General features: G+C 39.0%; 1 protein-coding gene across 15 annotated transcripts in view; it reads left to right on the top strand.

The window, feature by feature from the left end:
• Positions 1 to 16,020, top strand: part of CIT (citron rho-interacting serine/threonine kinase) — a 68,219-nt gene that overhangs the window by 26,366 nt on the left and 25,833 nt on the right. For 9 of the 15 annotated variants that reach the window (XM_088064849.1, XM_088064848.1, XM_088064856.1 and 6 more), the window contains exons 14-23: positions 1,934 to 2,104; positions 2,347 to 2,406; positions 2,958 to 3,011; positions 4,160 to 4,300; positions 4,671 to 4,796; positions 7,740 to 7,835; positions 9,538 to 9,654; positions 10,095 to 10,204; positions 12,787 to 12,961; positions 14,231 to 14,428. In XM_088064849.1, coding sequence (XP_087920975.1) covers positions 1,934 to 2,104; positions 2,347 to 2,406; positions 2,958 to 3,011; positions 4,160 to 4,300; positions 4,671 to 4,796; positions 7,740 to 7,835; positions 9,538 to 9,654; positions 10,095 to 10,204; positions 12,787 to 12,961; positions 14,231 to 14,428 — 1,248 coding nt within the window. The remainder of the gene's footprint in view (positions 1 to 1,933; positions 2,105 to 2,346; positions 2,407 to 2,957; positions 3,012 to 4,159; positions 4,301 to 4,670; positions 4,797 to 7,739; positions 7,836 to 9,537; positions 9,655 to 10,094; positions 10,205 to 12,786; positions 12,962 to 14,230; positions 14,429 to 16,020) is intronic. The other 6 variants (XM_088064859.1, XM_014253979.2, XM_088064855.1 and 3 more) reach the window with 1 other exon arrangement.

Raw genomic sequence — 16,020 nt, 5'->3', positions numbered from 1 at the left:
TTTTGTTTTGTTTTTTTGTTTTAACTAAGCCTGTGCTCTGGTTGTTATTTGATGAAGAACTGTACTAACAGGGAAACTTGCAACAAATCAGAATCTGTACTTTTCTGAAAGTCCCACTCATTTCTTTGTAGCTCCCTGATGTGATTTGCTTCAGGTACATGCCCTGAACTTGTCTAGTAATCTGCACTTAAATACCTTATGGTATTTTAAAACACTGACTAATGCATATCCCAGAGGTTTGTTCTGTGTTGCCTTGAATGGTGTGGCCTGTTCCTCTGACCTGATCTTGGGTCTTACTCAAAGACAGTCTTGCAAATGTGATGAAACAAGAAAACCTGAAATATTACTAATTATCTCCTCTTTTTCTTCTTCTTTCCCTCCCCATTCTCCTCCCTTCCCAAACGCTCATTGTCACAGTGGCAACTATTGTCATACATGTAATTCTTTGGTCAAGTGTTTGCTGATATAAAATCCCAGTATTTTAGGAAGTCTAAACAAATCATGATTTCCCTGCAGAACATTTATTCCTTCAAACTGTTCTGCCTTTTTTGTTCAGAAGTGTATTTGTATGTAAAGAATATTTGAGTTAATACATGCATAGTTATTAGAAACAAATTCTGATTCTTTCCAGCAAGAAAATAAAGATCACCCTTCCATAGGAGATGAACTGGAAAGAGTAGGTCCCTGCCTGGCATACAAAGTGGAGAACCAATTTTGGGATTACAAGCCAAAGAGCTATTCTTTGCTCCCTGTAAGGGACAGTAAAGCAATCTGCTAAAGGCCTGGCTTCTTTCAATAGCTGCATAAGCTCTCCAGGCTGGAGAATGAGGGGCTGGCATGAGGGTCAGTGCTCATGCAGTCCCTCATTGAGCTGAAGGCAGCTGCCTGTCTGGAGGGAGCGATGACAAACCTGATTCTGTCACGAGACAGTTACTCTTCTGAATATGGGGGTAGTCAGGCATAGTGTAAGATAATAAAATGGAAAGAAAGATAGACTCCCCCACTGTCAGTCCTTCACAATCTTTGTTCCAAACTCTTGATGTGCATGTTTTCTACTTGTTCTCAGCTTTGTAAAAAATACTTTGATTTTGGAGAGGGCTTTTTGGTGTATTTTTTTTTTTTTATAAAATGCATATTTGCAGGACTTAGTAAATGCTAAACATAATTAAATTATTTTCTTCCAGTGAAGATATGTGAAGCAATCTCTCAAGCTAGTTTCAGTTTGAGTTCTCAGTCTCATTGAGATAGTCAGTTCAAATGTTCTTATCTTCTCCCACCTTCCCCATCCAAATGCCCTTATAGTCTCCTACATGGGGAATCTTTATTTCTGCCTGTTTAGGCAAATACCTTCTATGAGCAATGTGAGTTTTAGATAGTTTTTCTAAGATAATATTTGATTTTAGGTTGACTCCCATACTGAGCAGTATGATCCTTTTTAACTCTGTCAGGAGAAAGTAGCTGATGGCTGCAAGCCACAGTGTGCTACCCCTCTGCTTCTCCTTCTTTCCTTTTACCCAAGCTGTGCAGATCTGTGATAACTGTCATGTTATCAGCCTGAGAAAATAGATCTTGAGGGAGCATCTGGGCATTTAGTAGAGACATCAACTCAAAGGCACATTTCTGTTTCAGAGATTAGAAATGTAAGTAATTTTTATCATTTGTATGTAGATGTATGTATGTGTTCCTGCACTCTCAAAAAGTCGATGTTTTGACTTTGAGGTATTGAGTGGAAAGTGGCAAGACTCAAACCAGAACACCATGGATTTTATTTTAGTTAGTTTTTACTGTTTTACTTTGTACTTTACTTTTCTTCTACATGCTCTTAAATGCATCTCTTGCCTGCAGTCAGTATTCTGGAATCTGCTGCTCCAAGCATTTCCCCTGTTGCATCTAAACTGTGATCCCTTCTCCTTCCCTTCCACCCCAACTACAGGAATACCAAGCTCAAGTAGAAGAAATGAGGCTGATGATGAATCAGCTGGAAGAGGATCTGATCTCGGCTCGCAGGCGCAGCGATCTCTACGAGTCAGAGTTGAGGGAGTCCCGCCTGGCAGCTGAGGAATTCAAACGTAAAGCTGCCGAATGCCACAACAAGCTGCAAAAGGTAGTTTAGGCTTCATGGGAGAGGGGGCTGAGGCTTGCTGGAATATCTAGTGCTGTTTGACACATGCACACACAAGTTGTGGGTGTGCCCTTCAAAGATAAGCGTGGTCGGTACAACTAACACAACATGTTTTTCATGATGTGATTTATACTTTGTGTAACTGCTGATGTTTAAATTGCATGAGGTGATGACTGGATAGAAGTCTAGCTTTTCCTGAGATTTTCATGTACTTTATATTTAAGTTACAGGTTAAAGATCAAGGGAAAAATGAGGCAGGAGAGTTGTATACCAAACTGGAAAAGGTATGTTACTTCAGTGTCCTAGATTTTGCTTCCTGGCTCTTTCATTTTACGCACGGAAACCAAGAATGTCTGGCTAGTCAGTGACATGCATGGCTTCACAGCCCCCACCCCCTTTCATTTTATGTTTTAAGACATCTTGGTGTGATTCACTGTTCTCTATGATTTGATATAAAGCTGTCTCTGGATAACCTGTTCTTAACGGATTGTGTTGAGAAGCCAGGCAAAGACAGCCTTGGATGTGTCATCCGAGCTTGGAGTCAGCTTGGGGATACAGCAGGGTTTTCTTTACTCAGAAAGAACAGCAAATAAAAAGCAAAAAGAATTCTGAGTGTTCTCACACTGAACAATCTTCTTGGTAACCAAAATACTAAATCACCTGGAAGTTAGCAAAATGGGAATGGATTTGCCAAGGAGTGTTTTGGTGTGTTGGAATTACAGGGGAAAACCAAGATTTTCGGGAAACAAATTAAAACAAATATGATATAATAAGCAAAGAGCATTTTCTCCTCTTTGATTTTGACTCTTTCCCTCCATCTTTTATCTAACTATAGATCAATACGGAGCAGCAGGCCAAAATCCAGGAGCTTCAGGAAAAGCTGACAAAGGTAACGACTGGGTGGTGAAAGTGAGTTTTTCACAAGATTTCCCAGTGAAACCTTAATGAAGAGGAGGGATGCACTTTGTTTTACCCTCAAAAATAGAATTAGTCATAGCATGGGGGATGATAAGGAAAAGGGGGTGGGAACTGGTATCTGAAATCACTGGTGCTCTCAATATGCTTTTGGCTCTTGAGACATGTCAACAGTGTTTATTTTTGCAAATGAAGCTGAGTCAGAACTGGAGTAGTGTAAAGAAATTCTCATTTAAAGGCCTGTTTGGGTATGCTCTGGACACTGCACTGCTCCCTTGCTTCCAAAGAAGGGTTCAGCTGGTTTTAGCTCACTAGTAAAACACATGAACTTGCTTTAGTCTCCCAGTATTATCTGCTTTAATCATTTCACAGTTCAGTTCTTCACAGGTTCTTCACAGTAAAAATGTTGAATAATAAAGATTCACAAGAGAATTAAAACACCTTATCAATGTCTGCTGAAAGTAGGGTAGAATATCTAAGATTTGCTGTCATGGTCAGTCTGGCACTTGAAGTGTCACTGTAAGAACAGTCAGGGAACTTCTCTTATTGGAATCCTTCAGCAGGAAAGAAAGGGGTTGTCATAATAATCCCCTGATTGAGCTTTTCAAACTTGGCACCTGCTGAGAGAGGGCTATTTTAAGGGTTAATGATCAGGAATATGGAGGCAAAACCTACATAGAAATAGAACTTAAATATTTCAAAACAATCATGTTTTAATCCTGTCTCCTTTTCTACCTGCATTAATGCCAAGGAATTTTCTGTAGGCCAACAGGTTATTCTCCTTTTCCTTTAGTAAGAGTATTTTGTGAGTTCTTTTAAAGACCTTGGGCTGAATTTGGGGATAGACTTAACTTTCAGGATGTAGAGTGAAGTAACTTGCAGTGTAGCAAGACAGATTTGTATATCCTAGATTTTAATTTTTTTTGTGAAATAGTAGTCAAAATTATGTAGCAGAAGTTAAAATTTGGACTCCTGCACATGTTAATTTAAACTGTTAAACCAAAGTTCTGTAGTGGTTTTATTGAGAATGTTGACCATCTTCAAGTTCTGAACCTTTCACACACCAAATTTTTGTGTGTGCTTTTCATATAATACCTTTTTTTCTTCTCTCTTGACCTTCAGGCTGTGAAAGCCAGTTCAGAGGCAACTGAGCTCCTGCAGAATATCCGTCAGGCAAAGGAGAGAGCTGAGAAGGAGTTGGAGAAACTTCAGAACAGGGAAGATTCTAATGAAAGCATGAAGAAAAAATTGCTTGAAGCAGAGGTGAGTGCAAAGTGTCTGTCTGGAGCAATTTAGTTATTGGGATATGTCTTAGTTTAGGAACCCTCACCTGGGTGGCTCTGAACAGCGTGTATTCCTGTAGTAATTCTTCCGGGGAAAGACTTGTTAGACATTAATCCATTTTTAATTAAAAAACATATTTCTTTGAGGAAAACGGAGGGGTTTTATTTTCAGTGATGAGTCGATAAGGATGTGTGGTTAGCCTGGGGGATTTTGGGGTGTGATAAGGATTCAAAATATGAAAGCCAGCCGTATATTGACTGCTTCAGCCTGTTTTCTCTAGAAACTACTCCTTGCTTTGTGCTAATGCAGAGTTGGGTGGCCTAAACAGCAGCTCATAATTGCTCTGCAGGAACGGCGCCATTCCCTGGAGAATCAAGTGAAGAGATTAGAGACTGTGGAACGTAGAGAAAACCGCCTAAAAGAAGATATTCAAACTAAATCTCAACAGATTCAACAGATGGCAGAAAAAATTCTGGTGAGCAGAGGTGAAAATGAAACTTAGAGGGTAAGAGTTTGTAAGAAAAGGTAGGGAAGAATCAGAAGATGCAGAATTGCATGGAATAAGGTGGAAATTACTGAATAAAGGTTTTTTTTTCCTGTACCAGTCATACTGGAGAAAGCTTAAGCATTCAAATACTATTTGCACCTCTAGGTACAAACTCATTCCTGTGCTTTTAGTCTTGATAGTGCTTCAAAACTGGAGTCATCTCAGTGGGAAAACCTTTCAGTCAACATAGTAATATTTAAATTATTTACCTAGTGATTGTGTCAGAGGTAAAACATTCTGATAGCAAGTTACTGCAGTAACAAAAACATCTCTTTTAAAGTAAATAGCAGAGGAATTTAGAGGTCAGATCTATTAGAAATGCTTACATTTTGAAGCAGAGAGAAATTAGTCATCCAAACTGTTCATCTCCAAAGATATTTGTTAGGAAACCATTTGCACCCACGTAACTTCTCTGTTGGCAATTTCTTGTTTTTCTCCTGGTTAAAACTATTAAGCCAAGTTAGTATGTCAGTCTCTGGTGGATCAAGCAGAGGGTGTTTCTAATAACTTTGCTTTCCTGGGACAGAAAACATAATTTAATACTGGAGTAATTAAATTTACTTTGCCTTCCTCATGAATATTCTCTGTGTGTTGCCAATATGAGGAAGAAAAGGTTTACATTTTACTGGTAGTAATCCCAAGCTGAGACACACCTAAGGAAGGCCAAATGGAGATGTGAAAATAAAGATATTTGGAATCAACAGATGACCCAGGCTTGTTCTGGGTGTACAGACTTTAGCATCAGAATGCTGAGCACTGTCAAGAAAAGGTAGAATCGGTTCTTTAGTAGTGCTGCTTCTTTCAAATTGTTTTGATAGCAGGAGTGCATGGTAAGTGGGAGACTATGGTTGTGCTGGGCACAGAGCCAACTTTATGTTTAGAAATAGTGTAAAACTTTGAATTGTTTCATAAGCCTCTTGTGTATATTTGGGGATTGTTCATTGGTTTTGATTATGTTCTCTGTGGAGGAGAAAGTGGAAGGGAAGGCAGAAATATCGACTAATTGTTTTACACCATGGGATATGTTTAGCTCTTCTTATAGATAGTTTCCATGGAGTCCTGACAGAATGTTGAAGAGGTACAAAAGTATTTTATATTTTATAAGTCAAACAGGCATTGAAGACATAATCCTACAGAGTCTTTCCTAGTCCCTTGCAACTGATCTGGTAGCACAGGGTACTGGTATTCTTTTTTCCCCACTCCTACCCTGTACCTTCCCTCAAGTTGTCTCATCAAACATTTTTGACTTTTCCTGGTATAGAGAAGTAAGAAGGGAGTTGAAGATACAGATTTGCTTAGAATAAGGTGGAAATTGTTGTATAAAGGCATATGGTTTGAATGTTCACTCATGTGGCAGTGCCTGAGAAGTACCTGCTCATCCATCTGTAAGGAACTGATGAAGAAGTAAGGAACAAGTTAGAGAAGATACTTCTTCCTGCCTGAAATTGCTGTGATGCCAATAACAAAGTCAGTGCTACATAGAGAATACTGAGTGAGAGCAGGAATGGTAAGAGATTACCTTTTTAAGCCCACACTGGCTGTTAAGTGCCACTGCAGGAACTGGTGAAGCTTCTGCTACAATATGAGCAGTCTGATGCTGGGAGCTTTGAAGCTGCTGCTGATCTGGTTGTCTGATTCTCTGCCAGGACCTGAAACGTGTGGGTTTCTGGGGGAGGTGAGTTGTCCCTCTTGTTGCTGGGAGACATATTTCAATTGCAAAAAGCAGCAATCTCCATTCCATGCAGGAGTGTCAGGGACTAGGCACTGTCGATGACCTACTTTTGGTGAACCTCCTCTTTGCTTCTCACTTCTGGAAAAGGAGGCCTATGCAATTACTGGAGCAAAAAAAGCCTTCAAGATGAGGAAGATGGGGAAATGTCTTCAAGATGAGGAGGATCAGGAAAAAGCATATCAAATACTATGAAAAGGACTAAAACACACACAAATATCAGGAAATTTTCCTGTGCTGTGCAGTAATGAGGGCAAACAGGAGATCCAGATGCACCTCAGTACCTGAACTTGTCTATGCAAGAGTCAGCCCAATGGTAGTGAATGACAAGCCTGGACCTGCTCCTGTTCTAAGGAAATTCTGGGAATGGCAAATATTACAATAAATGAACATAACATTGTATGCTTGGCTCTTGAGAGGTGTCCTGTTGAAAGGTGATTACAGGATAGGCCCCAAATAATATAGTCAGACTGCAGAAACAGCTAATTTCTGAAATACAAATTATTTAAGTCCTTACTGTGCATGGCTGAAACTATCTGATATGAAATAAAGAGGCTAGAAAGATTCTGATATGTTCCACCACATATATTGCATCCTGTACTTTTCATTTTTGAAGCCATTTATAAATAGCATTTCTGACAACATTTGTCCAAGGAATACAGCAAAGTAAATGCTATTCCCCCTCTGAATGCAAAATGAAAAGCACAGACAGCAGTACCCCGTTATTGAGGTCTGCTGTAAGAAAACAAGTGAGAGACCTTGATAAAAATAGATCTGAACTTCCTGTGATGCCACTGCAGCTATAAAATGTTTATAACTGTGTTTTCACCAAATGTCCTTGGCCTATCTTTGGGTATATTTTACTGGAAGATGGAGATTCTTACCATGGAAGTAGAAATCTTTGTCCTTAGCAGTGTTCCCACTCTGCAGTAGATGGGTCAGCAGCAATATGCAAACTTAAGGTTGATAATGTTCAGGTCTCATAATGCTTTTTTTTTTTTTTAAACCATGACAGCCCTGGACTTGGGATTTTTATAGAGTGAAGCCTTAAAAAAGAGAATGAATGTTTGGTACCTGTCTAACATGTACTCACAGCACCTACCATTTCCTTGTGTCTGAATGTGAATTTTTGCTGCTTTTAGGAGCTGGAGGAAAAGCACCGTGAGGCTCAGATCGCAGCACAACATCTGGAGTTGCAGCTGAAACAGAAGGAGCAATTCTATGAGGAGAAACTCAAAGTAAAAATATCTTATCATCTTCCTACAAGCTTTTGTGGGTAGAATGAGTTCAGGGAGAAACAGTTGCCTTTAGGTTCTGATTGCTTTGTCTTGTGAGTTGCCTTCTTGTTACCATTGGTGCAATGTTGAGGGAGCTTAGTGGAATCGAAATCAGCTTTCTCCTGTTTTTTCTGCCATTGTACCTTATCTGTGGCACTGGATTAGGAGAGGTAGTATTTGATGCCAGAACTACAGGAAGGCATTTATTGGTTGTAATTTGACTTTTGTTGACTAAATAATACTTAGTTAATGCTGTTGAATCTCACACCCTGAAGAAGCTTTCAGTTCCCACTGATTTTCTATGGGTGTTCACTCAGCCTACCTGCAAGTTTTAAATGCAGCAAATAGTAAACCATTTCTGAACTTCCATCTTGGAGCTGGAACATCTGCCAAAAAGCCACAGAATCCACCCACTTTGTTTTTGTCTTTTCCAGGGTAGCATTAACAAACAGTTAGAAATAGACACCATCTAAAATTAGGAAAAACAAGCTGGCAAATAGGAGTATGTGCACTGGCTAAGGATTTTTCTAAAGAACTTGCAGTATGACAGCCAGTAAATGCATTTTGTAAGAATCTTTGCTAAGAACAAATTATTCTCAGTAGAAACAGTCTTTATCTTGTACATTTATCTAGTACTTTAATTCTACATTTTTGCTTAAATGTGAGAGATGTAGTACTTAAGAGGAGAGAATAAATTTCTGTGGGAGAAATATGAAGGAAAAAAGAGAAGTAAGAAGATTTGCTGTCAGATCAGAGCATGTGGTTATCAGTAATGAGAGGAGAGTGATAGAAAGCAGATGCAGATGTTGAGAAAGAACTGGTGTTATTAAAACTGGGAAAGAGGATAGGCACTGGAAAAAAAATAAGAAGAAAACTGGTGTATTATGGGCCCCTATGATGTAGGGTTTAATAGGAGAAATCAGGAAGCTGGGTGAAAGAGGTTCAAAGGGATAAAACAGGACGTGGGGTTTTTGTAACTGGAAAAGTAAAAAGTATCCTGTGCTGTCCAGAATTTGTGCCTTTGAAAAACTTGTCTTTGAAGGAAGAGACCTTCAGTTTAAAAACTGAACTCTGGTCATACATGCATGACATGCATTTCTAGAAAAATGTAGCAATTCATTACTTTAGTCCTGTTCCCAATGGCAGCTATTTATGCCACAAAAAGAAGTTTTTTACTTTGCTGTTAGATTTTTGTCACTGACTGGAAGAATTCATGTGATTTCAGTTGCCTTCTCATCCATACCTGTGGAACTCAAAAATTACTTGTGAGCCATGTTGGTAGGGCAGCCAAAGGATGGGCACTTTCCTATTTCTTCTGCTGTACATTTTGGGGTAGAGAGTCTTTTCTGTTTTCTGTTGTATTAGGTTGGAACAGTTATTGAACACGGTTTATATGACTTAAAATAATAATTAAAAAATCTACAGTATCTCCATATCTCTATAAAATCTTATTGTTAAATTCAGTCTTCAGAGATAACTGAGAGTGCTCTTTTTGGAGTTTGCTCTTCCATGGATTTCATGCAATTACATCATGGATTTAATTTTGCTTGAGATATAACCAATTGCTTACAAAAAAATAAATCTATATTGATGATTTTCTTTCTGCTTGCCCTTTACCCAGTGAAACAGATATAATTTAGACAAAAGAAATGTCTTCATTTAGGTGTTGGAAAATCAGATGAAGAAGGATCTTGCAGATAAGGAAGCACTTGAGAATATGCTCAGAAGACATGAAGAAGAAGCACGTGAGAAATGCAAAGTCCTGGCTGAACAAAAGGCGGTATGTGGTGTTGATCTGGAAATCAAAGCTGTTTGAGGAGTAGCTTTCTAAGGCTGATTTCAAGCAAGATAATCTTGTTTGAGGTCCTCTAGTGCTGCTGAGCTGCTTTGAAGGAAATTAATTGATTAATACAAATTTTAAAAGACATGTTTTTCTTAAATTCAGAGTATCTCCAAGAATATTTCCTTAAAAAAGCCATGCAGCTTGCTGGGTACCCCTCGTTTTGTGCCTTGATAATGGTTGCTTTTTCCTAACATTAAAGCAGTACAAAATAGCTGCTGCAAATAGCTCCAGTAATTGCATCTGTTGTTCATTTTGGCCATTTGATCAGTTTTCTTTTGGCTCTTTTTGTTTTTGGAAAAAGTTCAGACTTTTTAATAAACTTTATTTTAGTAACTGCTCGCGTTGCTCAGTCTCAAATGCTCATTGCCGTGTTTCAGATGATCAATGCAATGGATTCGAAGATCAGGTCACTGGAGCAGAGAATTGTGGAATTGTCTGAGGCCAACAAGCTGGCAGCAAATAGCAGCCTCTTTACCCAGAGGAACATGTAAGTGTGGCAGCTGCTGTCACTGCAGAACAGGTCTCAGAAAGATGACCTTAAAGGCTTTTCCAATTGAATTGATTCTCTGATTCACCGTGTAAAAGTGGCTCTTTTTTGCAGGCCTGCTGTGCTCCCTGCTTGTTTTTCAGTGATAGCCTTTCAAAAATATGCTTTGTTCTTCAAATAGTTGGGGCTCGCTGTGTATTTTGTGTTTTCTCAAACATGACTGGGAAAATTGGTTTGTATTACAGTGTTTACTTTGGAGCATTTCCTAAGGCAGGTGATTTGTGTAGGTTTGCCAAATATGTTAAATGAATACTAATAATTTTATGTCTAAAATACCCCTGGAGAAGCACATATTCTTTCTTTAAACATAAACAGTGCTAATAGATTTATAGTTTACTCAGTTCCCCTGACACATGGTTTTGAAATTGAAAACATTAAACACCCTTCACTCACAAACATTGATGGATGAGAAGACAAGGAGGAACACTAGATTTTTAAGCCAAGAATTTCTCTGCATGTTTTTGAGTTGTTCTGTTTCAGATCCTTTTGTCTGCCCGAAATTTATTTTTCTGTGGACTTTAGCTGAGATTCCTTATCCTTACAATGATGTTTTTCCTTCATCAATGACTTAGAGGTGTTCTACTTCAAGTGTAGGAATAGGCATGGATTGTTTGATACATCCTGCAGGGCAGGGCTAAAACAGAATTTGCCCTTAGTGAGTTCAGAGATTCACCAGCTTCGTTTGCACAAAGCTTTCAATGTCCATCAGCTGCCTGATCCAACATCAGGCAGTGCCTTTGTGTGAAGCACTTGGATAGATTCACCTCTAATATTGAATAGAATCAGACAAGGACAAGTTTTGGCAAAGACTTGCTTTTGGTTTCACCCCTTTTCTATGGTCATTATGTCTCCAGATATGTAATGGCTCCAATTTTCATTGCATTTCAAATACCTTGCAAGTTATTTTAGCCTGAGCAGCTAAAAATGTTCACAGAAATAACTGAAGAATTTAATTGTGTTGTTTAATGCTCCAGATGACCTCCAGTTAATCACCCAGGGAGTTTGTTGAGGCAGCAAAAGCCATAACTTACCTTCAGTCTGAAATAAAACAGAAATGTCTTAAGGTGGAACTGGGAAGTGTATGAAAGACTGAGTGCCTCAGTCATGGGTGCTGAGCTGAGTGTAAGAACTTAGAGCATCCTCTGGGAGCCATATCCTTGACTGGAGAGCCACAGAAAACAAGAAAAACATATAGCAATACTTTAACACACAATTTAAAATAGATTATTGACAGACATATTGTCAAATGATGAACTTTGCAGGATTGGTAGGAGATAGTACAGAATTAGCAACATTTTGAGAGAAAATTGCTTAATTATGCATGCAGATAGTTAATGAATTTGTGCTTATTTTGTGAATTGGGCTGTTGAAAATGTATAAATTGTTGTTGGACTGCATTTTGAACCCACAAAAGCTGCAGCTAATCTGAGCATGCATCAAGAGGAGAGCTAGTGATTAAACTCTTCAGAGAAGAGGGGAGCTCTGCAAGCTTTTGTTCCAGCAGTATGTGAGGAAACCAATGATTATCAGGTTCCTGAGAAGATAGCCCAGTAAACAGCAGGAAATGAAATAACACCATTTGGCAGTTCTGGCTGACAATAATCTGTAGAGGTAAATTAAAAAAACAGAGAAGGTGAAAGGGTGGTTTTGTTTGCAATGCACAGAAATGTGAGTCAGAAGACTTAAATTCTATTTTTAGTTTTGTTAAGTCGTCCTATTTGATCTTGGGCAACCCACATAATTTCTCTGGGATAGGATTAATAACAGCTTATCTCACAGTGAACTCCTTAAAATATTAATTCATTAATATATGTAGAGGTTTGTGAGGCTTCTAAGTAGAAAGCACTCTAGGAGGCTGAATTTTCCAGTGCATGATAACACAATTCCAGGAACTGCAAATAATGCAGAAAGACCCCTTTTTTTTTTTTTTTTTTGAGGGTGTCCATTTCAAATGGTAATAATTAATAATTGCCAGCTCTCAAAGTTCTTATGAGAACAAGTAATTGTTTTTGTTCAGTTTGTGGATTAAGGCTTTGATCAGGGGCAGCAAATCTTCACTTCAGTGTAGTTCAAGTTCTATGTCCATTACAACTTGTGAAAAAAAGCCCCCAGCAAAACTACCCTGAACACACTACCCCCAGTCCTAAAGCATGGGATTCCTCTTATCTCATGTAAATATACTGTGAGAAAGCAACTCCTGGAATTTACTTTTCCCCTATAGAAAAACATGTGACAAGGAACTGATGAAATGAGAAGAATGAATTGTATCTTAAATAGCATTATAGATTATCCTCTGCAAGATTCATTTGTCTGTGCAACTGGCAAATATGGATTTTTAGTGCTCTGGGCACATGCTGTTGAGTACACTAGTATTTTTTATTTTTAGCTGGGAATGTAGAATTTTAGCAATAAACTTAACTGTTCTCTTAACAAGAAACTTGTGTTCTTCCTTGCTTCACCCCAGTGGAAGGACATATGTTAAGGGCATTTCAGGTTTGTCACTTGTGCATTTCTCCTATCAGGAAAGCCCAAGAGGAGATGATTTCAGAGCTCAGGCAACAGAAGTTCTACTTGGAAACACAAGCTGGAAAGTTGGAGGCCCAGAATCGAAAATTAGAAGAGCAATTGGAAAAGATGAGTCACCAAGATCACACTGACAAGAACCGCCTGCTGGAGTTGGAGACACGGCTGAGAGAGGTGAAAACATGGGTCTAATCCCTCTCAACAAACTTTAAATGTATCCCATTTTGTGAATACAGTGCGAACTAGAATTAACTTGTTGTAGTCATATTTGAAAGTGTATTAGTAACTTAAAAAAAAAAAACAAAAAAAACTTAATTAGAAAGAGATAAATATAAGTATTAAGGACTTGTCATCCTGAATCTGAGCTTTTAGGTCATCTCGCTTTTTCAGAATTCTGTTTCTGTTTGTTTGTACAGTACCCTTATAATATTGTCTGGTAGAGAATAATAGCCCAGCAATGTACAATGACCAAACAGATAACCTATAGCCTTGGAGTCTACAGCTTAGAAAGCAAAGGACACAGCAGAATTGCTGTAACAAAAAAGGAACCTGCTGCTTCATGCACCGTTTTCAGAGTTTGCTGGAAAGAAAACCTAACAGTAATATGAAAATATACACTTTTAAATATCTGTGAGCTGTGCTTATTTTTAAATTTTGTATTAACTAGTTTGGATCTACAAATTCTTCTCCAGTCTCAATCCACTAATTTTCAGCTAAGGCTGAAATCTTGCCTTCAGCTAAGGTTGTTGACAACTAACCTGTCCTTCTTTGGCCAGAAGCTGACTGAGACCAGTGTAAGATTTCTGACAGCCTTGTCACACATCTCAAGCACAACTGACAGATTCCCTTGGGATAGCAGGGAGCCTGATGAAGGTGCTAAGGTTTGGAATTGATTCTGAACACTGAGATCTGTTTTAGTTGTTCTTTTCTTATCCCTGGAATGACATGTTTATCCCTGTTTGTGCAAGAAAACCTTCATCAGAAGCCATTCAGGTAAACCCAGAGCCAGATGAGCTGGTGGGTTTCTTTAAGAGGAATATGAAAGGAAGATGAAACATGGAAGTTGATTGCAAAATGTATGTAATGTATACTCAGAGATTCCCAAATAAAGATCCTTAGTGACTCAGCTTTAGTGAAGAAAGTTCATTACAAACTTCAACATTTTCTATCAGTGTTTGATATGTTTGAGTTACAGCTGGAACTATTCTTGTGCCCTTGTTGTTTCAAAAGGCCAGATTGTTTTTTTCCAAGAAAACCAGTAGGTTTTAGGGAGGAGACAAAGCTGTGTCCTTGATTTCTCAGTGCATTAAGCAGTCTGTCAGGATGTGATTTTTGGAATAGACATGGCAATGGCATCTTAAATTGGGTTCTGAAATGAGACTAGATTGCCTGTCACATCCTTGTTAGTAACTTACATTTGGATGCTACTTTGTCTTTCTTCAGGTTAGTCTAGAGCATGAAGAGCAAAAGCTGGAGCTGAAGAGGCAGCTGACAGAGCTGCAGCTGACCCTGCAGGAGCGGGAATCCCAGATCACTGGGCTGCAGGCTGCACGGACAGCCCTGGAGAACCAGCTCCGCGAGGCCAAGACTGAGCTGGAGGAGACCACAGCTGAGGCAGAGGAGGAGATTCAAGCTCTCACGGTGAGCCCTGAAACTTGTCCTGTGAGCTGCAGATACGCACTAGAATTACGTAGGTGCATGTTTCATAAAGAGGTTAAAAGGAATTTATATGATCTAATTTTTAATTTTCAGAAATGGATATGAATTGTGCCTTGTGTTGATAAAGGCGTGAATGGCTAAAGTGCCAAATTTTACCTTTAACCATATGAATACTTCCTAGTGATGGTTCATTGCTAATTGACTGATGGCTTGTTAATAATGGAGCATTATTACTTTTGTTTTGAGGTGAACGTTGCATCTGAAATTGGTATTGTTAGGAATTTAACTCTGTGATTTATTTAAATAATAGCTCATGAGTTTGAAAGTACTTGATGGTCATAAATGTTTTGATGATTTTTTTTCTTCTTATCAGTTACCCTGCTTTGAGGATACTTATTCAGGGGAAAAACAAACCCCACCAAATTCCTAGGGAGAGTGTTCTAATACATAATTTTATTCCAATGCTTGTTTCATTAAAAAATTGTCATGTGTGTCTTGCAGTCTGGTGAGGTGTGTGAGTGATAGAAAGGAAAACAAAGTTCAAGTCCTGCCACCCTCTTCCACCCCAACCCCCTGTAAATGGAGTTCTAGATTATATGCTGCTGGTTGCTGTTTCTTGTGCACAAAAAGATGCTTTCAAGCTGTTTGATTCTAAGAAATATTTCCTTCACAAAAGGTTCCCAGGGTTGCGGGTAGAAAGTTTGCTACCAGCTAACCGCCCCCTTGAGTAGCAGCCTTTAATGACCTCCAAATCCTGTGATTTGGAAGTGTTGAAAATGTGCATTCTTGTGCTCCAGTGGCATTTAATCAAAGAACTGTTCCAAATATTGCTGCCACTGCTGGTTTTTGGGAGGGGAGGTGGGCTCAGCTGATATGGACGCTGGTATTATGCTGCTGCTTTGGGCAGATGAATGGCAGAACCATTCCCTCAGTTCTAAAGTGGGCACAGGCTGGGCAAGTACAGCAGCAGCATCGAGGCCTAAGAATAACTGAATAGAAATGGCATCAGGTTCCTTTTTGCTCAGAACTGAGGCAGTCCCTTCCCAGCTGAAAGCTTTGCATAACAGCCACTATTGCTGCCAGGGCGCTGGCAACGCGCTTGGGATCTTTACCCAGCAGTGAAACAGATGAATATTCATGACCTGTGTTCACTCACTTATTGCTCCAATTTATGGGGCAAACTGGTAGTGCTGGACCAGCTGCTGGTAGACAGTCCAGCCCAGTAGGGTTGGGACTATTCCTGTCATGGAGTTTTTTGCATACTTTTATTTTTCACATTGCCTGTTGTGGTAAGATAGCTTTTAAGCTCTCATATTTGACTTCTGCTGAACTTTTTTTTTTCCTGTTTAGTCTCTTGGCTCTAAGGAAAATCTTCAGAATGAAGAAAGGTGGCTGGATGTGCTTCAGCAGTAACCTTTCGTTTGTTAAGTTTTCAGATAGCACATGCCATTAGACACTTACTAAATCACTCTGAATTTTGAGAGAGGCCATGAGGCTGAAACAAGAACTTTTTGCTTTGTCATGCTTTGCTTGTAAATTAGGGGATAAAATGGTGCATGCAATACTGCATTCTT

Source organism: Pseudopodoces humilis, chromosome 20, assembly GCF_049639895.1.
Source record: "Pseudopodoces humilis isolate 2021_Gansu_Grassland_sample_001 chromosome 20, ASM4963989v1, whole genome shotgun sequence".
In the NCBI taxonomy this organism is placed as follows: Eukaryota; Metazoa; Chordata; class Aves; order Passeriformes; family Paridae; genus Pseudopodoces; species Pseudopodoces humilis.
This window is presented reverse-complemented; position numbering and strand designations above follow the sequence as displayed.